Source organism: Ischnura elegans, chromosome X (assembly GCF_921293095.1).
Source record: "Ischnura elegans chromosome X, ioIscEleg1.1, whole genome shotgun sequence".
Classification (NCBI taxonomy): domain Eukaryota; kingdom Metazoa; phylum Arthropoda; class Insecta; order Odonata; family Coenagrionidae; genus Ischnura; species Ischnura elegans.
Window position 1 is genome coordinate 74461617 of NC_060259.1, and position 26284 is coordinate 74487900.

At 38.0% G+C, this 26284-nt stretch overlaps 1 protein-coding gene across 2 annotated transcripts; it reads left to right on the forward strand.

The window, feature by feature from the left end:
- The first annotated feature begins 3938 nt into the window (after positions 1-3938).
- On the forward strand, positions 3939-26265 carry LOC124170960 (BLOC-1-related complex subunit 6). 2 transcript variants are annotated; one of them, XM_046550048.1, is made up of 7 exons: positions 3939-4286; positions 4406-4769; positions 5188-5363; positions 7661-7744; positions 17256-17332; positions 18719-18798; positions 22004-26265. In XM_046550048.1, exons 1-6 carry the CDS (start codon positions 4143-4145, stop codon positions 18768-18770), a joined length of 897 nt encoding a protein of 298 aa, XP_046406004.1. In that variant the 5' UTR covers positions 3939-4142; the 3' UTR covers positions 18771-18798; positions 22004-26265. The 2 variants fall into 2 exon arrangements, with proteins under 2 accessions (XP_046406004.1, XP_046406003.1); XM_046550047.1 differs by lacking the exon at positions 22004-26265 and adding an exon at positions 20649-21341 and having other exon boundaries at positions 3940-4286.
- Positions 26266-26284: the final 19 nt, after the last annotated feature.

Consider the following 26284-nt stretch of genomic DNA (forward strand, 5'->3'; position numbering starts at 1 on the left):
AAGCATTCCCTACTAATCCTGGTGTCTCAGGTTTGAGTCATGCTTGGGTTGGATTTATACCACCCTGAGTGTGGTTAAGTTTTATTGGTTCAGTCCCTGAAAAACCTGATCCTAGGCTACAAATTGTAGTATTAAAAGTGCAAACAGGATGAAAGAATTGTTAAGGAAGCAAGACCATGATCTGCAGATGATTCTTTATTCTAAATGTTGAACTCCTTTGATAAAAACTTTGCAATTGATGAGGGGAGAATTCCCCCACCATTCCTCCTGGAATAGCCACCAGGTGGTTGAGGATTTTGCTAGCGGCATGTTTAGAATTTGCAAAACCAAGTTGTCACACCACTTATGGATCAACCCCTGAAGTAAGTTACGGTGGAAATAAATAATGATTCAAAAACCACTAAAAATGCAAAGACATTCGTTACCATGAGAATATGGCCTAGGAAATGTGGCTTTCCAAGTCACCATTCAATTATGGAGTTCAACAGCCAAGCTGCTGGTCTAATGACTTACAGTTGCCACATAGGGCCCCAGGGAATATGACAAAATTATGGGTCCTTTGAACCCTAAAAGCTTTCTAGCAATACCCAGGTGCTCGGGCTGTGGGTTTTCTACCCCTTTAGTCCCATTCCCCTCTTCGCAGGCCTGAACTCTGACCATCAAGGATGGAAACAGATGAATGCATAATCCGAGAAACCGATGAGCGATTAAGCCATTGCTGGTGGCGAATCCATATATGTACAGGTTATAATGTTGGCTGGGAGGGGAGCATGTGAAGATAACAAGTATCCGGCTATGCAACGGATCCTTCACGCCATTTCTATGCAGCCTAATTTTAGGGGTGGGCAGGGCATCCCCTTGTATTCACCGCACGCCGCTTTATTTGTGAAAGACATCTAGCCACATATTCCACATGGTCCACAACAATTTCCATGGGTGCGAGTGCGTTTCGTTCCACATTTGTCATAAATCTAGTGGCGCCATCATTTTGCAAAGCAATTGGCATCGTTTTTCCCGGGCTTATGGTTGAGTCTTTGCTGTGATCTTGTGTCGCAAACACACAGTACATTCTATGCTGTTCTTAGTTGACTAGCTCGTGTCAACTTCTACGTACGCCGTTCTAATTGGTTAGAGGTACGTTATTAGGATACGACCGTGATTTTTATATCAATTTTCTTTTGGTATTCCATGGTTATTGACTGAGCCGCTAACGCGTTACGAAGCCTTGTCAATAGCGATTTGAAGCATATTGGCTGATTTTTGCCAGAGCTATTTCTTTCATGAGCACTGAATTTGAAAGTGGTGTGCGTTGGTGACTGTGTTGTTTCATATTAGTGCCATACGCATGAGGGTTAAAAATCTAAGTGCTCGGAATAAAAATCGGAAGTGTTTTCTATTGGTCGCTGGCTGTGGATGTTCTAATTTAGATAAATAATTTCAGGGATAATTGTATCATTTGCTCTCAACATAAGCAGTTTTGGTTCCAGGTTTCTTTCCTCATCAAGATCGTCAAGTACCTCATGGTGAAAAAAGATTGTGGATCATTTCAAGACCTCTTATACAATGGCTGCCACAGATCCAGACAACGGAAAACTGAATCCATCCTTACCGAGAGATCAGGGTAAGATAATTTTAGTGCGCCTGTTCTGGTCACCGAAAAGTCGGATACCACTTGTGAAGCACTATTTTGGGTACTGAGGGAAGACTTGCCAATGGAAAACTTCATAGGCGCTCTGAATGTATTTGACAAGTTGCAAGAGAATTCTTCTTTAAGGGAAGTAATAGGGGTTTACTACAAATACGTGCGAGTCAAAAAACATGTTCATGCTCATATGTAATGTCCCAGAAGTAAATATTTACTCTATTTTATAATAGTCAGTAGATAACTACTATACGACGTCGCAGCCGTTAATATGGGAGCGGCAACCGCGAAATCGACGTACAGTGGGAGTGAGGCGAACAGACTACCGAAAACACGCCATGAACGATATGGTGCTCCCACTCACTGCTAAAATTGAGTGAAATTTAGCCGTTATATTGTCCGTAGGTCCCAAACCCCCTCTCACTATCTCCTGTACTGTATATTAGGATAACCTCCCGACATTTACCACCCCGTCCCGTTTCCCGCCACATTAGAGGTTACCGCGCGCAGTGGCGGATTCAGGGGTGCGCCCCCTGCCCCTTTATCCGCCACTGCATTTCCCCTTTTTTTCATTTCCTGGAAAATTGAAAAAATAGGAATCTTTTAGGTGACTCTCAAATTAAAGATTTCATTTCGTAATTTAAAATAATTGGTAAATATTCAAAAGTTACTTGTATCACCTCAGACGTATAACGTTGAGCGGTATTGCATGCCACCAAGGCGCCGCAGAAAGTGATGAGGGCCGCCCCCCCCCCCCAAAAATACGACCTTAATCCGTCCCTGGGCTCGGGGTTATATCCTTCTTTCCCGCGGCAGAGATAATCTTCTAAACACCACTTCTGCCCTGCCTTCTTTCCACTAGACGTCTCTCGATCCATGTCTGTCTTCTACCTTACCAATATCCTCTTTTGCGCCCCATTTCACTCTGAAACGACTGGAAGCCTTGCCGCCTAGCTCTGTTGGAAGCACGTAATTCACCGTGGTAACCGGGTCCCGTATTTTATAGGATGAGTTTACTTGTTGGTACGGAACTTAGGGGGGCCTCGAGCTGCCAGGAAAAATCCCGATTATATTGAAGTCCGCTGAGCTGGCCAGTCACCAACGCGTCACAAGTAACAAATATATTCCTCATGGAAATTCTGTTAGTTTTTTTTATAAATTTGTCTATGAATGGGATGGATGAAAGAAAATTCAGTGTTTTTCTCAACTTCATTTTCACGTAAAATATTTAGTGCTATCTGAACCGTCATACTGATTGAGAAATATAATTTTTCAAGGTATTTTGATGGAATTCCCTTTCGTCAACCTTGCATTATTAAAAATGTACAGAATCCCTTATGGAAGAGTGGTGCTCTTTTTTATCAATTGCAACAGGGTAGGCTCGAAGATTTTCGTGGCGTTGATCAGATGATTTCTGCATTTTCTTTGGACAAAGCCAAACGGACGCGATTAGAACACGAAGAAAATTCAAAAATCATTTTAGGGTTTAAAGGTGATATGTAATGGTGGTCTAGATTCTATCTCTACTGGAGAGAAATCCCCTTAGTCATTATAGATTTCAGACAATTTGAATATGATATCTCTTCTCTTAAGGGCGTCATAATGATAGCCTGGTTGGTTATGTAAATTGGTTTAGACTATGAATAACCGATAGCAGTGTTAGATATCCTGTCTGACGTGTGAGCCATTCCGCGGCTATATCATAAAATTTGCGCAGAAGCTGGCCCTGACATGGTAGTAATTATTCTTAGTCGAAGCGAATTTTTGTTTTTAATGGCTTTGTATTTTACTTGGTATTGGTCGATTTTTGTCTATGTTTTCCCCCTAATTGGTATTTCCAAGTATGCGATTCCACCAGCTTAGTTCTGCATCTACATTATAACACGCGAGCCCCCTCAATAGACTTAGAGTGGGTTAAATTTATATTTTTGACGTGGGATCGAACCAACGACCTTATCCGCGGCAAATCCCCACTGTATGTATCATCGCGGATGAGTTTTGTCTTCTGCGATGATGTGCTCGTAGTTTCCTCTCTAATGTTTACCGTAAGGCCAATTTATGGCTTTTTCCTCATTATTATTCATAGAGACTTAATTAAGAAATTGGTGATATGACGATCTTTGTTTTGAAAATTCAGGTAAGGCATTTGCTTTATTTGAACAATCCGCGGTACTTGAGTACGCCCTGCCGAGCGGCAACTGTTTTGAATTTTGGAGTAGCAGAGACATCTGGCAATGAGGTTCAAGTTACCTCTTCTGTCATTGGAGGACTTCTCTCATTCTTCAAAACAATTGACGTCACTGTTAACCAACCACAACCAACGAAATTCGTACGGGCTTGTAGCAGAAGGTCTGAAGTTTGTTGACTATTCATGCGGTTCAGTTATCGAGGTTTTTCATTGTACTGAATTGTGCCCCCGCACGTGCGAATTAGTTTCGCTGAAGGCTTTTCAGCGAGACATTAAGGTTGTTTTAAGATAATAGTAACACTAATATTTAGGATGGCAAAAGATGTCAGTGGTGTTAGCAGCCACTGTGATAGCGAAATGAAACCCCCTAATCTTGAAGGAGATTTGCCTGGGAAATTAGATAATTTATCTCCTGGCACTGATGAAATAGCACCTGTTGATCTGGACGATGATCGGGTAAGGAATTTTATAAGTTTGGGCCATGCTTATTTTTGTTATTAAACAGTAAACTTTGTATTCAGTATTTGTTATCTCAGTGTGTTTATGCTGAATATTTTGAAATATTCGCTTCGCAGTTACATGAGATGACGGCTTCCTACTCTGAAATTTCTTTTGATTCTCAACCCTCGCCGCCTGATGGCTCAGAATCAGTGGACAGATCTTTTGACATCAACCCTGCATTCATATCACAGACCACATCCATTCATTCAGACAGTCACGATTTGTTTTCTGAGAGGACTTTTGAGGGGGATAGTCGAAGACCCGATAAGTTAGATTTACAACGGTCATTTGAAAGTGGCAGTGGTGGAAATGCTTTCACAAAAGCTCTGGAAAACCTACAGCTTGAGGGAACTGTCTCTCAGGAAGGTGACATGGTTTTGTTTGTGGCAGAAGATTTGGAAACGAAAATAAAGCTATCTAGTCCTGTTAGTAGGAACGGTAATTATGAGGATTTTGTATAAAATATAGTTACAAATGTAATTGTGACTTAGTATTTAGAAATTTCGATATGCTTGTGCTTTGTAATTACTCATGTTTAAGTATCTCTTAAAAATCATGTATTTAAAAAAAATTATTTGGAAATCTGGAGAATATTAATTCAGTTAAAAGTGCTGTGACAGCCTTCTGCTTCCTGAACTTATCTTTCAATATTTGTAATGAAGGCCCATATGCAGCCATTCTGTAATTTTATCTTTTAAACTACCTACCTGTAAGCTATATGACAAGCTAATTAGGAATACTCCAAGGTTTTTATATCATATTCCTGTATTTTGTTAATTTGCTGATCTTTGAGATTCCCTGAAAGGAATACGCCAAGCTTTATTAAATCACATTTCCATCTTGTATTAATTTTCAGAATCTTTGGGATTCCCTGTTTCTAGAAGTTCAACCCCTAGTCTATACAGACAGGCATTAACTCCTCAGCTGCCTACGATAGATTCAAATGTGCTGAATGATCTAGAAATTGAAGCAAGAAAAGTTGCCACCTCAGTAGACACACTCACTGAGAATTTAGCTGGTATTCTTCACAGTGTAAGTTATTGAATTATTTCTATGTTTTTTGGTGTTCCATTTTCTGTTGTAAAATTTTATCACCACTGTTATTAACCATGACATAGTCATGAAGCACTTTTTTCTTTGCTGAGAATAGAAATGTTGATGTTATAGAGAATCCCTTTAAAATATATGTATAAAATACCTGGGTCAGCTCCAAGCCTTGTTGACATTTTTTAAGTCTGAGAAAATTATTCTTATGTCTGAAATCTTACAGCTAATATCTTGTGAATTGGTGTCAGCTGGGCTTCAATTTGTATAATGATAAAAGTGCACCAGTTGTTGTCATCTGACTGAAAAATTTCCATTTGAAAGAAAAGCTGTAAAAGCCTAATAAGATAAACTGATGAGAAACAAATCATTTAGAGTTAAGTTCTTTCATTTAGAGTTTCTCAAGTAATGCTATACCAGCCGAGGGAATGAAGTTGATATGCTGACTTGCAGTGGTGTAACTAGGAATATGCTTTGTGGAGGAATGGGGGGGGGACCCAAGGGGGCGGAACTTGTGGGAGAGGGATGGGAGTGTCATGCCATCGGAGGGAGTGAGCACCCTACCTGACTCCTTCACCAGTCACCAGTTGGTATTCACTCAGTCTCACTGCCATGATATTATTAAATGATCTTCAACTTTAAGCAGATGCAGTTATTATATGTTGAAACTAGGCAATAGTTTTAAGTACTTTTTTTATTTCTCTCAGGCTTGGGGGGAGGGGGATGGGCAAAATTCCCCTTTCCCCCCCCCCCCATAGTTAAGTCACTGGTGGTTAGAGTATTGGCTTATCACCCATTGGGTTCAAATCCCAGTTGGTTAAGATTTTCCAGAGAATACCCTATATCTGCTTTAGTGCTTTGTGGAGGGCACTTCAAGTACAGTATTCACTATATTCGTCAGATGGGACATTAAAATGTGGTCCTCTTGGTACTTTTTGTGAAAGCAGAGTAATACCGATGTGAGATATCTCTCCTCCCTTCCTCTTCCCTCATGGTGCAAATGACGTTAGCTGTTGGTTGCCTTCTCTAAGTATCATATTATGTATCAGTTGGGTTTTGATGCCCCAGAAAAGCTGTTGGAGCTGATTTGATGCATTTTTCATTTTTACCCTTTATATTCAGTTGAATGAAGAAATAGCATCAGTTTGTTGAGTGTCCATCTAGGTAGCTCTGTGGTAGGGCTCATTCATTTTTCTGAGTGGTCTTTTCAGCTACTACTTGCCCGAGCACTTGTCGTTGATTCGTGGTAGTTCAAATATTAGTTATAGGTAGCTAATGGTGTTTTGCTACTTGATTCAATAGCCCCTTTGTAGTGCACACACAACTTTTCCACCCAGGGAGACTGAGAATATACCACAAAGTGGTCTGCTCTTGAGGTGAGCAAGAGCTCTCACTACCTTGAATTGCAAATGCTCAAATTCACACCGTCAGCATCTCCTTTCCCAAATCGTCTATGTATAGTAGAGGCTGTGCTTTGTAATTCCATGCATGGTGAACTGAAGTGTGGTGTGGTCTGTGGAGGAAGCGACTGACAGCTAACATCATTTGTGCCAAAGGGAAGAGTAGGGAACGAAGGATGAGGAGAAACCTGGCATCAGCATTAGCCTGCTCTTTATAAAAGGCACCAAGGTACCACAGCACAACTTCCCATCTGATGAATGGGGTGCTGTTCTTCAAGTGCCCTCCACCAAGGTACATAAGGTAGGAATTAGGCAGTCTCTGAAAAATCTCCACCCAGGATTTGAACCCAGGCCCATGGGATGGGACGCCGATACTCTAAGTCACTACTAACCAGACCCCTGTGGCAAACTAAAGGATGCACAGGATTCAACATATAATGTGATAATTTTTTGAATAGACTATATTGCATGTAGTACATTTATATTAACCATAATACATTAACTGTGTGCGTTGGAGTTCGTTTGAATTTTACAATCCCAAACTTTTTTTTGCAAACCAGCCTCTCTTATCTCCATAACCCCTGCTGATAAAAATCATTTGGATAAATTTTCATGTATTGCATTTATTTTAGAATGTATTATTATTAGGGTTTGCCTTTATTTGTCTTTTCTTGTTAATATTTCTATGTAATATTTCTTCGCTTTGTGTACACCTTAAAATAAATTTTTTGTGTTCCCCGGCTGAGGTTTAACTGTTCATTTTGCACCATGGAACCTCCCTCCCATGGTTACTCCCAATTTATATTTATTTGAGAGAATTGCGCAAGTATATTCAGTTCATTATAAGTCCATACTAATTACATTGGTTATATATTTTTCTTTTAGGTCTCTGCATTGACTGTTGATTGTTTGGAAACATACAGAGATGCTGTTTGTAAAACCTGTGATGCTGTTGATTCAAATATAAAGGTAATATTTTTTAATATTTCTATAGAATATAAACATTGAAGAGTGGTCAGGCCCGAAATCTCTTTTGACTGCATGAAGATTTGAGTTTTACTCGGGGAGTTCCATGAAATTTTCTCAACCCTTTCACATTGTTAGTCAATTTAATTTTTTTGCTGTGCTGCAATAATTGACTTAATTCAATGTGTCCTTTCTTTAGTCTTGCATATAGACAGATTTGAAAAAAAATCTCTATAAATGGTTAACTTAAGGCTAAATGTATGAAAAGTATTATCTGTGGTGGAATTAGTTTAATTTTGATTTAAAAAATAGAATGAAACAGGTGGATGATTACATTTTTCTATGCAAATGATATTTTTTGGGACCACTAGGCAAACCACAGATTCAGGCAACTCTTGCTTAATATGAAAGGTATGATCCTTGAAATTACCCTTTTTTTTAAACAAGGGGTGTACTGTGGGTGTTATACTTTACACTTATGGGATGCCATTACTTGGGATCTTTTGATGGTTACTGATGCTGTCTGAATTACAGGATCAAATATTTTCTTTCTTAGGTTAGCTCAATTATTACTAAAAATAATTGTCCGACTCCTGTCTTATGCCATACTGGCAATTATGTTGTATCCTGCCCCTTTTATGGTTAATTTAGTTTGCACCTAGTCCAACCATAGACAACAGTATTACTCAGCCAACTAGATAGTGATGACTCTATATTTTGAAAAATAAGTTAGTGAAGGAAATTACATCAACATGATTCTGCATCATGGCATTTTTCACCGAAACATTAGAAGTGTTGGCTGTACTCTCCCTAAACTTTCTCTAGTGGTGACATGTATTACAGCTTGCCTAAATACCCATTTAAAATTGAATTTTTTTAAAGGCATTGAAAGATGTGTATAATACCATGTTTATCAAAGTGTGAATTAATTTTGTAAAAATAACTGCTTTCCATGTTTTAGAATTGTTGAAGGATGCAGAAAATATTCTTTATCAGTTGCTTATATGGGATGTACACCACTTATATCTCCATTAGCCATTCCAAACACTTATGTTGCCAGGTGACGTATGCATCATTGTTCACTAGAGGCAATTTAGCTGCTGTTATCATCTAATTAAAGTTAAATATATCGTGATCAAAATTATCTCTCTTTCTCTCTCTTCAGAATATTCACCCGTCTGAGCCTAAGTTTCTTTTGGATGCAGAATATAAATTAAATACAAGTAGCCTCTGCCTTCCACAAACTGGATATATATGGTATTTACTATCACACAATTTGGCTGCAGAGTTCGCATTCCTGTATCTTGGCCTCTAATATTTTGTTTTAAATTAACCATACATACTAGTAATATACTCAAATGACTGAATTGTTGCATGTAAGGCAAGTTTAAAGATCTGAAAGAGTAATTATTGTTATCTACTATTTATAGCTAGTAACTAAAATTATCCCATGGGTTTCTTGCTGATCATGGGCATGCGACACCTAACCCAGCTAGCACATTAGAAGTCATTGAGATAAGGTTAAAGGAAGAAATAAGGAAGGTGCTTATCAAGTAAGCTTGTGATAGGTTTCTTACGGCCAGGCCAACAAACATCTAGAGTAATGACAAAATGGATGCCAAACTTTCAGCACTTCAGTAGATGTTGTTTTTATACCATCGTTTTAGAGTATTCATTAAGGGATTTTTGTATAAAAACAAATTTTTCATTCTTGGCAGGTCTATAGTATGAGTAGAAATAACATCATACGGCTGTAATTTGAAAATCATTCACATTTATGAAATGATGGCGAAACAACAGTCGTAAGAAAAACACATAATTTTACGAGAATAGCGACGTACAATAATATAAAAATTTCGGAAGGAATCTTTAATATATATATTGTATTTATCAGCGATATTTCAGCGATAAATGTTTCACCTGTATTGTTTTTTTTCTTATAAACCTTTATTATGTTGTAATTTTCATGTTAATCATATGTTGTGGACATTTTGTTCCATATGAGAGCTTACCTAACATTAAATAAGATAAAAGGTACTCTAATATCCTAATCATTTTACGTGACTGTTGAATTAAGAGAGATCACATCTAGGGATAAGTCGATTCCACTTTTTTTCGATTCCAATTCCGATTCCTTCAAATCGATTCCCAATTCTCGATTCTTATTCCTACTAATTGGTGGGATATTGATTTATCTGTCGCCTTGCTGTCATTAAAATCTAAGAATTGAATGGAATAAAATAACAATAGGCTACATTGTTTGGCTGCGGTGGCTAAACAATAATGTAGTGTTCATTGCGTCCATGCATACTAGAGCAGCCTGGCGAGTGCGGGCCGAATGCATTCTGTCGAGTCCGCCTGGAGGCTTATACCAAGCAAGAATCAACTTTCTCAATGGTTGCATTGATGAAACTGGGCTATACAAACGCGAATGTCTAAATTTTTATTATTGACGCAGACGCATGTAAGTCTAGGAAAAAATAAGTTATATAAAAAAACCTACTCTCTTCGCGTGTTAATAAGAAACTTTTTTTTCACAGGAAAACTCACTCTCAGCATGTTTTTATTATCATCAGACTTCAATTATCATTTGAAAATAAATTTCGATCTATTATATGTTAAAATTGGTGGTTCAAATGAATTCTCCAATGGTGATTCATAATTGAAATAATTTGATTTGCTGTTACCAGCGGTTTATAAAAGTACGAAAAACGCATGCATTGCTTCCTGATCCCATGGTTTCCAATTTTTTTCTCTGAGAGTTGCTCATGAACACACACCATTTCAGGGTTCGTCGGTTTGTCGCTCTTGCCGACATTTTCATGTTTCCGAGACCACTTAGGTATGTTCGTCGCAGCACCCGCATTCCGAGAATATTCTCCGCGCGGGCAAGGCTGACACTGCGGCAGCTTAGGTGTGAGGCAGCCTTTATGCCCCAATCTTATAGTCTATGCTCAAAACATGGAATCAATGGAATTGGAATCGACTTTAGGCGATCGATTCTCGATTCCGATTCCGTGCCCGAGAATCGGTGGAATCGAGAATCGACATTTGGAATAGACTCATCCCTAATCGCATCATTTTCTCTCGAATCCTGGCAAAAATCATGTGATAGTGCTCGCTTTCTGTAATTATTAAATAATAAATTAAACACATAAATATAATGGTTTAAAAGACACTGGTGCCTTCATTTCTGATGGATATGAAAAAATGGTGCATATCACTGAAACCTCTCTATAGTGAACCTGCATACATCAAATTGCCCAAATTTTGGTCCCCTTCATTACAATGTAAAGAGGTTTTACTGTAATTTGATTTTAAAATGGTGACTTCGCCATTTATACTCATAAGTTGCCAATAGTTAGCATATAGAGCTGCGGCTGCATAGGTTCGGTTCTCCTTGGTTTTATATTTTTTTTCTTTCTGCCACTAGGATAAAGTACTTGTATTATGCTTTGTACCTTCACCAGCCAGTTGCTTGCTGTTGTTAATTTTTTTCTATTTATGGGAAAATCTGTTATCAGTTATTAAGCTCTTATAAAGATTCGCTGAATTTCAGCGGTAGGCTTTAAATTCATATCAGGATGATTAGCGTAGCATGCGTAGTGTGCTGTTCAGCCGCCTTTGGTGCTCCAACAGAAGTGACTTATGTTGTCTGAGGATATCTGATGGCATTCCTTACCTATTCTTCCCTAAAATCTTACCCTTGGCTTAAATAAGCTCCTTAGCTTACGATAAGCTTCTTATAATTTTTTCCATAAGAAACAGATAACTCTCTAACTTGGTGCTATCTGAGAAATCAGTCCTTGGAAAAGTAGGCTGCTCTAGCATTAAAAGAAGAATTCAATTCCATGGCCATTAGTTCTATTTTTTGAAATAATAATGAAATAAGCGCCAATATGGCATTCATATGTTCATTTTTGATATCCCCCATGTAGTCGGGCCTTTCACGATACGATTCCATTAGTGTGTGCAGTTACAGAAATTTTCCACTTCATAAATAAAGTATTATACCAAAAAAATAATACCAAGTAAGCTGAGTTGAGTCAAGTGTGAGGAATTTGATGAGAACATTGTGAAGCCAAATTTACGTATCAAAGTACATGAGGAGAAGGATATAAATCGCCACAAATTGTGCCTGTACGGCAGCTGCCTGCAAACCACTGAGGCTCCTTTTGGGCCCTTGTAGGTGGACTCCAGGGCAAAACTCTCCCTTTTACTGCGAAATTTTTATCTCCGCTAGTTCTGATAAGATTGAGACTTTGTGTTTGTTATTGGGATTTCACATGATCTGGTGGCTGTTTAAATTATGAACCAGCTATTCATATTGTAAAAAACAAAGAATTGGCAAGAAAATTCCACTATATTGGAAAATTTGGCTGAAAATTTTTGAGTCTGAGATCGTGATGAAGTTAGTAGTGTGAAGGTTTCTTGCAAAGTGAATGATGCAATTGCATGTTGTAAGCATATTCAAAGAAACAGCTGTAAAGCTAGACAGCTATTCCTGAACTCTTTCTTGAAAAATCAGGAAGTTCAGGATAAAGTACATCTGTATACTAGTATAAAGGAGAACATCACACATGTCATTGAAACTAGGGATGAGTCGATTCTCGATTCCACCGATTCTCGGGCACGGAATCGGAATCGAGAATCGATCGCCTAAAGTCGATTCCGATTCCAGCGATTCCAGGAAGATAAATGTTTTGAGCATAGACTATAAGTTTGGGGCACAAAGGCTGCCACACATCTAAGCGGCCGCGGTGTCAGCCTTGCCCTCGCGGAGGATACGCCCGGCACGCGGGTGCTGCGACTAGCATACCTAAGCGGCCTCGGAAACATGAAAATGTCGGCAAGAGCGACAAACCGACGAACCCTGAAATGGCGCGTGATCATGAGCAACTCTAAGAGAAAAAAAAATTGGAAACCTCGGGATCGGGAAGCAATGCATGCGTTTTCCGTTCTTTTATTAGCCGCTGGTCACGGCAAATCAAAGTATTGCGATTATGAATCACATTCGGAGAATTCATCTCGACCACCAATTTTAAAGCATAATAGATCGAAATATATTTTTTTTTATTTTCGAATGATATTTGAAGTCTGATGATAATAAAAACGTGCAGAGAGCGAGTTTTCCTGTGAAAAAAGTTTCTTATAAATACGCGCTGAGAGCGGGTTTTTTTATATACGTAACTTTTTTAGACTAACACGCGTCTACGTCAATAATAAAAAAATTAGACACATTCGCGTTTGTATAGCCCAGTTTCATCAATGCAACCCTTGAGGAAGTTGATACTTGCTTGGCATAAGCCGCCGCGGCCTCCGGGCGGACTCGACAGGTTGCGTTCGGCCGCCACCGCGTACCTGCCAGGCTTTTCTAGTGTGTATGGACGCAATGAAAGCTACATTCTTGTTTAGCCACCGCGGCCAAACGAGAATGTAGCCACCGCGGCTATTGTTATTTTTAGGGATGGTCGGATCGGATACCTCGGATCCAAATATACGAGGATATTGCCCTTCATCGGATACATCGGATCAAAAGTCGCGGAAGACATCGGATCTGGATCCGAAATTTTAAATAATAGATTCAGTGAATGCAACCCCATCAGGGTGGAAAGAGTTCCGATTCTCTCTTCGAATGCCTCGTCGCATGCGATTCTCGTCCTACTCATCAACCGTTTTGTTTGAAAGCTCTCGCAGAGGTTGCGAGTAGAATTTCAGCCGTGGCCAGGATTTTCAGCCAGAAAATAAAAAAGGCAAAATACGACTGGCACATAGTGTGACTCTTCCCAAGAGATTGAACAATCATCGGAGGAATTTCAGCGCCGTAGGATAATAACCACGTCAAAAGTAACTACGTCGCAGATTTCAGAAAACCACCCTCGGCCGTCCACCAGCCCGTGCCTCTGTTGTTTTTTTTTGTATCCGAAATCACACGGTCCAAAAATCATTGTCTTCTAAGGAAAATATCAAATCACATGAAAACAATAGGGTGGTTTCCTATTATTTTTTTATTGCCTGTATCGGAAGATTATTACTCCTGGAGTACGTATTTCACGCTTTTAGATTTTTAAATGACGATATCTATTTTTCGCGATTAAATGAAAAGTGAAAAATTTCAAGCGCGCGAAAACGCGACGGGTAAGGAAATCTCTCCGTGTGACGTATTTCTGGTTCCCCCTCCCACCTTGTGAGGTGACCTTGATCGAGGCTCTGAGCGCTGATAGGACGCAGGATGCTAGAGGGTAGCTGAGTACCTTGCTGTCTGGTAGCGCTTGGCTTAAAAAAGGTTTATTAATACCTTATCAAACGAAGAAAACTTTCCGACCTTAGCCAGTTTTAATAGGTGATTATTAAGACATGTTTCCCTGAGCTCTGCGCCTCATGCATGCATTGGTAATTTCAGACGATGTATAACTCCTATCTTCTCCTATAGAAACTAGGTCCCTGTGACGTCACGTGGAGAGGCATCGCATGGGCGCCAATCTGGCCCTTTTCAAATGAGGATAAAAATGGACCATTGCCATTCGTCTAAACCGGTATTTCTATAACGAAATAATTTGTATATTATGAATACAGTAATTGTGGGTAACGAATCGCAATCAATGCCTTTCGGTTTCTTTGATGAAGGAAACTACCCTATTGAAGCGTGTTTCATACCTAACTCGCCTCACCAACTGACCTTTTTTGGCCTACCTGCTTCAATTCTCTGTTTCTAGACGACAAATGCTAGGAGAGTGACTTTTTGGGGCCGAAGATATCTTGATAGCTTCGACAATTAGATGATATGCACGGGATTTAAAAAAGAATTAGACCAAACGAGACGCATTCCTGACGATATTTCTGTTTATTTTTCAGCTCTAATTGATCGCCAATCAGTTTTCTATCTACAATTCTACAATTACACTTTACTGATTGTCCAAACAGCATAATTTTCAAAGAAACAAGCGCAGCATTAACCCCTCAAACAATTAGAGACGGATTGGAAACGCCAACTACATATAGCACGTAGCGCGCCCGGCTTCGCTTTGAAGGCAACGACGTCACAGAAGCAAGATCTGATTTCTTCGTCCGACTCCCTCATTTGAAGCCTTGTTGTTTGAAATACGGAGGGAGCGCGCTCCTTCCTCTCCACCTCTCCTTCACGTGCTCCTTCCCAGTGGCGTAGCCATGGGGATGGTCCGGACCTCACCCCCCGAAATATAAAAACACAGTTATTGTCCTTCACAAAAGGAAACAAAATATTGAAAAATCAGGAATTTACAAAATTTTTCTTTAACAAATTAAGTTTTTCGATTATAAAAAGTGTTAAAATTAGTTTAAAACCTATTATTTAGTGCCCGGTTTTTTTAAAAATTTCCCCCCTGGTGAACGAAAATCCTGGCTAAGCCACCTCTCCTTTGCGTGCTTCTGCTGCCCACTTCTTCCTCATGCGAAGCGGTTGAGCACCTCGTCACACATGACGTTAATGCCGTTTTAAATACTGTTAATTGTGTTGCTATTTGCACAGTTGCAATTCAATTTAATGATACGCCGATAAAAATGTCTTGCGTGTAAACATTTCCACTGAGATAAGGAGAACCAATGAATGCCATGTGCGTGCACTGTGGCGTAAGTTATCCCGAGGATGTGCTAAATCCACCTCACCATACTGAAGCATTTTCGGATGAAACACAAGTCCGTAAGTGATGAGAAAGTAAAATTCGGGGGAAACGTGCATGAGGAAAATTGGAATTAAGTCGATGGCAGGGGGGTACCCAGGAATTTTGTTAAGGGGGGATCCAAAACCAGGGGGAAAATTTTTAAACAACAAGGTACAAAGGAGAGGGTTTCAAACTAATTTTAACGCCCTTCATAATAGAAAAACTTCATTTTTCAAAGATTCATTTTTTTCATTTTTGTAAATTCATCATTTTTAAATATTTTGTTTCCTTTTATGAAGGAAAGTAATTGTGTTTTTTATATTTATATTCCTCTCGCTACGCCACTGGTCAGTGGTTCATCCTAAGATTTTTCCTATTTTCATTTCCAAACCCAAGCGTAACAGTTTAGGCCCTGAGTATGTGAAGATGTTTTTAAAAAACAACTTGAAAGCCCATAAAATAATTTTTAATTTATCAAAATATTAGAATGTGAATGAAAATCTAAGAAGCATTCCATTGATTGTGTGTACCCACAATAAACTTGAATAATGACTTTGTTTAATGGCAGGAATTTGAAAATGCATTTGGATTCGAAAATATCCGATTCGAAAGATCTGGCTCCAAAAATCCTGGATCCGTCCATCCCTAGTTATTTTATTCCATTCAATTCTTAAATTTTAATGACAGCGATGCTACAGATAAATCAAAATCCCACCAGTTAGAATGAACAAGAATCGATGGAATCGGAATCGGGAATCGATTTGAAGGAATCGAAATTGGAATCGGAATCGAAAAAAAGTGGAATCGACTCATCCCTAATTGAAACCATCTGAGCATTGATCATTTTCATGGTGGTTTCCAATCAGTTACTCTTGGGTATCTGAAGGTCGTTTTACACGGCACAGAATTGCGCAGGTTAGACCTGCATTAATTTCTAAAATAGTGTGGAATTGCGTGAATGCATGAACGAAATTGGAACGGGCTTTTTTGCAGTCTTGCATCCACGAATTCTCGCATGTGTTCTAGCAATTCACCACTTTACACGATGCAATTTTGATTGCCTTCGCACGTACGTCAGATTGCGCAATTCCGTGTAAAACTGCCTTAAAGCATTCTTTTCATCTTTTTGTAGCATTATTTCTTCTATGTTTTGAATTGTACCCACCGTACTGCTCCTCACATTAGTGATACCAAGGAAAGTTATGCTGTGCTCAATTTCTCCTTCACAATCAATGGCGTGGACTGAAGTGGCTACGCAAATGGGGTACATATTTCATGGATTCTAGTATTTAAGGGGATTGAACAAATTGTAAAATGTTTTAATTATGATGGCATTCAATAGTTTTTTGCTAGTTTTTTTTTTTTAATGGAATGAATGTGTCACTAAACTTTTCACCTCCACATCACGCATCTCATTATTTGCAGGTTGCAATTCTCAATTAAGGTAATTTCAATGATTTGTAACATTGTAGGGATTCAATTGAAGTTTAAAGTAACAATTTTAGTGAATTTTTAAGTACATCTCAAGAAAAACAGTGGGTCTGACTGAGAAAAGACAATTTTAAACCATTTTGGGGTAATAGGCAACATGGTCATTTCTGACCTCTCATCTTTAAATGTGTTAATAATAGTGTCACATGGGTGTAAAATGTGGAAAGTAGGATGGTTTTGGCTCATAGATTGCCACTTTAGATTTTATGCAAGTTTTATTTTACTAAGTAATTATGTAATTGAAAATTTTTTCTTGATTATGCTTGGGAAAAGCAATGGGCATTTTGACTATCAGAAATGTGATCAGTGAAATTGTGAGAGTTACTCTTGAGTTGTTCTTGTGGCTTCATCTTTATTTTGATGGAATCTTTCTTTCTTTTCAGTCTATGTATCAGCTGATGGCAAAATGTGAAGAGTTGAGTATTTCCATGAAGTCCATTTATAAGCTGTCAGAAAATGTGTATCCTTTAAACCTATATTTATTAATGGGCATAGTTTATTTATATTATTGTTGGAAAATCAGCTTATATTACTTCAATTGTGGTGTGCATACTTATTTTATTTTTTATTTTTTTATTTTATTCCCAAACCTCCGAATACCTCTTAGGCCATTTTATGTGGGGGTATTCAACAAATTCAACAATTGCATGTAACAAACAACCATGCCCTGAATAGGGGAAACTTATCCAGGTGGGACTCGAACCCACGACCTCTTGTTTGGCAGGTGAGGACTTTACCCCGCCGCCACCGAGGCCAGCAAAAACATAGTAAATGGTTATATTTAGGTAATGTTCAGTGGCATAAAAGTAAAACAAACAAACGCTCATTGGTACCTGAATGTGCTGAGAATGGTAACTATTTGAAAAGGCCCTTCAAAAATTTGACCCCTATTGAATTGATAGCCATTTGTGCTGTTGAATGGACAGTCAAATTTGCCTGCATTTTCTTCATTATCTGATCTTTGAGGACCCTTACAATTAGTTGCATGTGCCTTAAATCACCGCCTATGCTTTCTTCCTTCCCTTCTTAAGGGCAAATTTCTGGAGGCTTTGCGTAGCATAGCAGAAGTAGCATGAAAAATTGAGGTTTTCAGCATTCAAATTTTTGGATGCCTGTGCATAAGCATTTCATGCATAAAATTACTTAAAAATTAATTGGTAAATTATTTCACGGCAAAAAATGTTGATTTCCTGGCCTTAAAGCTCAAATGCAAGTAGGAACAAAATTTTAGCACATTATATCTTGAAGAAACAATAATGATTATTTCAAGCTCAAATTATGAATAGAGGTGGAAGGTATTAAGTGTTTGCCATGGCAAACCCTTAATAAGGAAGAAAATGAGGAAGTTGGATGAAGTGATATGGTTGGAGATCTCACTGCTCGGAATCCAAGCAGACGGGCTTTGGATTAAAAAGTGTAACTTGAGGATAAGACCAACGTAATTATTATTGTATATTCGCGTGTATAGGATGACTGGGGGTGAGAGATGACCCCTATTTTTTCAGTTATATAATAGATTTTGGGCTTTGCTCTGTATGTTAGACCGTAAAGTATTATTGCTTGAGCAATGCTGCCCTTGCTGAGCACTATCATGTGGTCACTGCGTGTAGTGGAGATATGGGTGTGGCCATTTTGAGCCTCCCACCCTATATGATGACCACTGATTTTGGAGTCTGACTTGAAAGTTTGAAAACTGGCATAAGGAGACCCAAAGATGTGTATGAGACAACTTCCGACTTCTGGGAAGATTTTCCAGAGCTATTAAGTTTTATTATCGACCTGAATATACAATTTATGGTCATTTGTTAAAGAATATCCACTGTATATTCCTTAAGCAAATTTTCAGAAAGGAAATCAAGAGGCTCTTGGAGTTATTTGAAAATGCCGTTAGCAGTTAAAGAATTGTCACATCAAGATTGTGATCATGTAAGTATTTTAAGGCTGCTATTTCATGTTTTCTTTTGGGTTATTGTGGTGTAGTTAGACAGGAAATATGTATTGTAGTGGATATTTCTATTTTTCCATTAATTATGGACGCAAATGTACTTTCTTTGGGATCCTGGCAGCACACTGTGGACGCACATTCATGTCTTTTGGGTTGGATATTTTAAGCTTGGGTCCGTTATCCACAAAGAGGTTATGGGGTAATGGTGATGCCTAATACTAATTTGCACTTGATTACTTGAAACCAGGATGAGTTAGTGCCTCGCTTTTGCTATTACTGGAAACTGTGATAATCTTGAAGAATAAATTTAAATTAGTCTTCCTAAAAGTTTGGGGAGCCATAAAATATGCTGCTACCACATGCATCAATGTGTCCGTGAAGTTAAAGGTGGATACTAACGAAGCCTATACCATTTACTAACCTGTATTGGTTCTCTTGGCTAATAAAACTATTATTATTATTATTATTACTGTCGTGTAATTGTTGTGAGGGGTGGGTAGAGAGGAGTAATGGGACTCCTTGTGAGATCATCCTGTCCACCTGCACTATCATCCCTCCCTTTTGCATCCTCTGCTTGGTAGCAATTTGCCCTTTGGATCCCTATATTTCTTATAAATACAGGGCATCCGAATGATGGGACTCAGTCCTCTTCCTGACCTATACCTCGCCGTTCAACACCTTCATAAGACCCATCCCTCCAACGCCGGTCTGCACCCTCACAAGGCCTGCACCAACCAAACTCCCCACGCCGGTCTGCACCCTCTTTCTCCTATCCCCTGCGACTCTCACCATGCTCCGAACATCTTATTGCAATGCAAGTACAATAAATGTCAGCTAATAAATAAGTTACTTTTCTTCTTCCCTTAATGTCACAACGACATCTTTATTGGCCATTGTTGCAGGTATCAAGAAAGTTTACGTGAAAGAGTTTCCGTTTTTTTATTTTCAAGCACTACTATGTAAGAAGTTTTCAGGACTTAAGGTCAATAGTAATTTTAAGATATTATGTTACAACAAGGGAATAGCTTCAATGATCATCTTTACGTAGAAGATTGCAGTAATACATATGGATGTAACTTATTGAGGAAGAAAAAGGAACCATGTTGCAAAAGAGGGGAAAGTAAGACTGTTAATCGTCGTCTAGTATCCTTCTGAGATAGACTCATGTGCTCCCTACTGGTAGGCGTCATGCAGTCAAAGCTTAGTTAGCTAATTATAATACCATGATACTCCTAAAATTAAGTCAGTACAAGGATAAATGACCAGTGGAAAATTGGACTGATATAAATGGAAGAAACAATGATCGATGACATTAATGATGGAAGAAAAGTGAGAAGTTACTTAAGAAGCACAAATGTTATTTTCGATGAGTTCATTTGTTTCTTATGTCCCTAACTATGCGGTCAGCTGCTGTAGTGGATTTTTGGGAGACATAACTCCTGATGTGATCCTGAAAGTGAAAAATGTATATCTATATTATTAATAATATAAATCTTAGTATGCAATATTGCTGGAAGTTTCCACTCCCATTTACTTTCTCCTTTCTGTTATTTGATCCCGTTGCCAGATAGGCTGCACCACTTTTACCTTGAATATTTGGTAATTCCCTCTATCTTCTAGACTTCTATTCCCTCTTCTCAGCCTAAATACATTCCCAGTTAGCTTACTTTCCGTGGAACCCTGTAATTTAATCTTTGATGTGAATTTATCAATTCTTTCTTGGCACCCTTTTTGGGGATTGATTTGGCTGTTTATTTATGACATCTTAGTGATGGTAAAAATGCTAATAATGTGTTCTGATAGTATTTTGTTGCCGTTGGAAATATTCCAGGCATGAAAGATTCCCACAAGTTGGAGCTCTGTGTAGCTGATGTCAGAGGAGCTGGTGCTGCTCTAGGAAGACATGTTACTGTTTCGCTGGACTTTGATAAAAGTATGCTATCCAAGTGATGTTGGTAACCAAGTGAAATGTTGTCCTGAAGAAAACGTTTTAATAATCTGTATATTGTACTGTATATATTTTTTTGTTTATGGGGATTTGGAGGTTCGTAGTCAGTTTTCCCTGACATATCTGTGCCCCTATTGGTCACCTATTCACTTAGGAATTATTTTTATTGCCTGTGAGGTGGGCATATATTTAATGCTGATATCCTGTGAACAGCCATCTTACAGCTGTATGTCCATGTTGAGGCACACAGGTATCCAGTGAGGATATTCTGTCATAAAGTCGTATTTGTTAGTATATTTCCAAAGGGGGCACTATTTCCTTGCAGGGAAATGAAATGTATAGTCTTCTTACTCCAGAAAAGATTTGACATTGGAGCTCTTTGAAAACTCCAACAAGATCTGCTGCAACTAATCCGAATGATTTAAGATACCAACCCCCAAAGAGGACCTGCCTTCCATCATAATGGCTATCATACATGAAAGAAAACTTTCCACTCGTTCTAAATTGGCTTGTTCACCAATTCTTATGTATATTCTATTGTTTTAAGGGTGAAATATAAATGAACCTGCAATTTGATGTGTATTTGATCCATTGCCTAATTCTTAAGCTATTTGCAGTGAAAAAATGACAGGACTAAGTCATGTAGCAGATATGTTGATGATATCATGCGTTCCTGCCTAGTGGGCCACCACTTCCCGGATCCCCCGATTTCCAGTCAAGTGCTTTAGCCAGTTAAGCTACCGAGGTGTCATTCTTCCCTGTGGATATTTGTGGACTCTAGTCAAGAGCGAACACCTCTTTGTGTTCTATGTATGGGCCTGCTCTCCGGCTGTGGCGCTGTGCGCACGATTTGGACTGCTTGTGGTATCATATGCTCAGCAGTCTAGCAACACCTTGTCTGGTAGTGTTCACAAATATCCACAGGGAAGAATGACGCCTCGGAAGCTTAACTGGCTAAAGCACTCGACCGAAAATCGGGGGATCCGGGTTCGAATCCCGGTCAAGGTGCACGATTTTTTCTCTGTGGATCTTTTGCGGTTGTGCATTGCGGGTGACTCCCGTAAAAGTTATCACTGCGGCTAGTCCCGGTATACTTTAAACTGTTCACTGTTGTTGTTTACAATCTTGTGAGTCATTCTTTCCTTCGAGGAGTGGTTCTCCCTGGACGATTTAATGAACCTGAACTCTCATGAGTCAACGACTGATAAAAAGTGGGCAACCTGTTGGAAATATTCCAGGCATGAAAGATTCCCACAAGTTGGAGCTCTGTGTAGCTGATATCAGAGGAGCTGGTGCTGCTCTAGGAAGACATGTTACTGTTTCGCTGGACTTTGATAAAAGTATGCTATCCAAGTGATGTTGGTAACTGTGTGACTGATAAAAAGTGGGCAACCACTTTTTATCAGTCACACAGTTTTTTATGAAAACTTGTGAGATAATGGCTGAGTGAGGAAGTTTTTTTTTTCACTGTAACTTATCTTTCCTCTCCATCTACCGAATCCTAATTTGAATTGTGATTCCCAGTATGAGTGCAAGAACCCTTTGTCTATTATAACAGCCTCGCCCTTCCTAAATCATTTGATCAATTCTTAGTGGCAGAATCACTCTGCCAAAGTCATCATTTATGCCTGGAAAGTATTTCTCATCAATCAAGCAGGCATGGAGCATTATTTCTCTATGAAATTGTGACTAAGTTACCAAATGTCTGGGGAAGCTTGGATATCTTGCTGCATGTCTTAAATTTATGTACTCATCATGAACTGCAGAAGCTTCAATGATGAATTATTGCCGAAGTGATGAAAGTCTATATCAAATAAACCCATCCGATTTCAATAAGTGGTATAAGTGCATGTTTGATCCTAGTCTCACCCTGGCAGGCCAATTGCAGGTGAATTCTTCAGACCTGTCACTACCACTTCCTTTTTGGTCATATTTACATTATTGACTTCCCTTTTTCTTTGAATGGTTCTCTTCCCTCCTAATGGCACTCTTTTACTAGGAATAATTGTCTGAAAAGTTCTTTGAAAATGTTACATTTTGCCCTTCCTGTGCTATTTATTGTCCCTTATGTGCCTAATATCTCCAATAAGTAATGAGAGATGGACTAATAATCAAAGATGAAAAATCTCTCGCCATATTCCTTCCGACCCATTTCCCTCTTCCCATCCTACTTGCTTACTGGAAATGTATTTACAATATGCCTGTCAGGCAGTCGAATTTATTTTGTCCCTGAAGCATAAAACAGATTGGCAAAGTTGTTCTGTATGTGTACTTATGATTTTTAAGGGAACAAAATAAAATCTTATATAACATAACACATCCATTTCGTGCAGCATCTTTTTGTATTTGAGAATGAAATAACCTGAAGCCATGGTAAAAATGTAATTGATGTGGAAAGATGAAGAACTAAATACATAATTGCTCTATAATTGCTTGGTTATGTGTGTTTCCACTATCCGGTGTCTTCTTAAAGTTTATTTTTCATAATGGTATCTTCCTCTTGAATGCAGAATCTCAGCTTAAGTCTGTCAAATTTTTAATCGCAGTTGTTGATCACTAATGCTTAGGTATAGTTATTGGCTTAATAGGCATTACTGTTGGGATTTTAAGAAATATTCTGTCGTCTTTTTCGCAGAAAACTCTCCACATTTTCAGTAAGCCTCCCAACGTTGTAGATAACAACAGTTTTTTCTTCAAGGAAGGAAAACATGTTTTTAATTGCACTTGATATTATACTTTTTCATCATGATCTCCTGAGTGCAAGACTTGTTTGAGTTGGTTGATATCCATCGGCAAGAATAGAAATATGGGGTAAAGCATAAAGAATTTGTCTAAAAATCTGGTAGGAATTGGGATTTTGCTAAATTTGTTTGGTGAGGTTATTGAAACTAAAATAAATTCTGAAGCAGGGAAAAATCTACCTCAAGCTGGTGTAGCCATAACAAAATGAGCTTTGAAAGTAATAAATATTTGATTATCAGATTAAGATAGTTGGAGGGCACAAAATTTTTGTGGCAAAATTCCCTTCTTTGGCTCTTATCCAAACCTCTACTTGGTATATTAAACCAGGAAACTTTCTCTTGAAAAGAAGGTATCAGGATTTTCCCATCATTTATTGCCACCATCTTATTTTTCATCAGCTAATGCACAAATAAAAATGTACAATACGGAAAATTTATCTCTATTTGAATGCGCAAATAATAAATGAGAAAGCATATGCCAATTAAAATTAAATTTATTACAATAATATACATCTCCAAGAATTTGGAATGCCTATATTTTATCATATGCTGAAGGATAATTCCGACAGAGCATTGACCAAAGCCATTCATTCGGTGCACTACTTACAACAGTAAAGCAGAAACTTCAAGAATAAAAAAAACACTTTGAATACCATCTCAATAACCAATTCATGTCCTTGGTAGTCTTCAGTACAAAATTAAATTTAAACAATCCACCTAGCACTGCCTTCATTATAAACGGGCTGAGTGAGAACACTCATATTTCAAAATATTTGGGTATATCTTAGGCATAGATAAACACTGCCTTGTATGAAGAGAAATTATCTGCTTTTCTTCATCCATCACAAAGACCCATGAGAGAGAATATAAGTAAAATATTTAAAAGATAAGATGAAAAGGGAAGAGGGTGGAATGTAGTTCTGCAGTCAAATCAGTACGTGGATTGTCATGCTTAACTAAAACTAAATCTCAATTCATCAAAATGCTTCATCGAAGCTACATTCATTAGAAAGCAAATTAGAATTATGTGATAACAAAAATTTCAAATGGGTCACACACAAATGATCATTTCAGGTCAAGAAAATTGCAGAAGGAAATAATATTCCAGGAATACGACATTGTCAAAACTTGCCCCCAGAGCAGAAAATTTTGTTCAACAAATATGGTCTCTGTATTGGAAACTGGATAGATAATATGTGGTGCATAATATTTTTCATGGTTAATAAATTTGAATATGATACTTAGATTGTTTCTCTTAAACATATCCAAATTCTTAGAAGACTACTGGATGTAAGGTAATAAATACATAAAAGAAAAACAAGGACAACAGAAAAAATATCAATTAGAAAGTATCTAGCAAATGCTATATGAGCATACATTCATCTGGGGCAGAAAAGACCCGTAGGTCAAAATTCGAACTTGAATGACAACATCAAAATCATATAAGTACACTGACATAATGCAAACTTTTTAACGATGTGGATTCCAGTTGATCACACATTATGACTCATATGCAACATGCACAGGCGAACCTGAGGATACCAATTAATATAAATAGAGACAATAAAGTTGTATTACTAATAAAACTAAGATGAAATTTCATTACAAACTAATACTAAAAAAACCCGTTCTCCCATGGGTGGAAAAAACAGTTGATAACAAGTAACGCAATATAGTCTTAAATCCATCAGAGCTCGATGCTCCTCAATTTTTAAAAGGAATATACCCCAATATTGTAACAAAATATCTCAAGGACACCTTGATAACAAAAATGTACCCAAATGGGCAAATACAAGGCCAATCTGAGGCCAAGAGCAACATTCGATTAAAAATAAATTTTGAACCAATCACAAAATGAAATAAAGACGCCCAAACATCACAAAAAAAAAACTCACACGAAGTGAGAAAATGCTCCTCTCAGGCTGTAAGTGTGAGTTAATTTCAGTTACTCTCTCACATAAAGTGGCCATAAATTCATTCATTTCCGTTCACAAAAGCCAGTTGATTAAAATAAGGACTTAATTGCAACATCATAAAATAAGGACACCAGTTTTGTACATATAAAGGATTGAAATACTACAAAATAAAATCAGGATTATAGTCGATAAATGATTATTTAACATAAGTATCACGCACCCTTGTGAGGCCATACACAACAAAATTATCCATTAATGATGGTGTACATGATAAAAAAAATTAATTAGGATTGCTCATTGGTTGGTTGAAATGAATTCATGCAATGTGGTAATAATCTCCTCTAATGGTGAAGGTGCCAGTTAACTATTAACAAAAGGTTGACATATAATATAGGACACAAGGTTGCCTATTGATAAAAAATACAGTTAAATTACATCAAACATTTTAACATGACCATGAGACTGGTAATTGATCAAAAACAATCTCTTAAATGAAGTGGATGTTCTCTTCTATGCACTGCAACCAGTTAATCACAAATTTTCTTTTTCGTTGGGTAAAGAATTGTTCTTCTTAAGGTTGACTGTGCAGTTGATTAGAAATAGATATTTAAACAACAACAGAATGGAAGAATGCTAAATGATTAAAAATAACTCGTCAAAGAAGGCTAAATGCCTCTCCTGGTGATGACCGTTAATGTCTTGCAAACACTTGGGGTGGGCATATTTCCATCTGACACCCAGGCTACAAATTGAATACATATAGTAAATTAGGTGGCAAAAAAATAAACGTACAAGTTATTTACCTTATTTATCTGAATATAGTACCCCCTTTTTTCCAAAAATGCCCATAATAAAAGTAAAG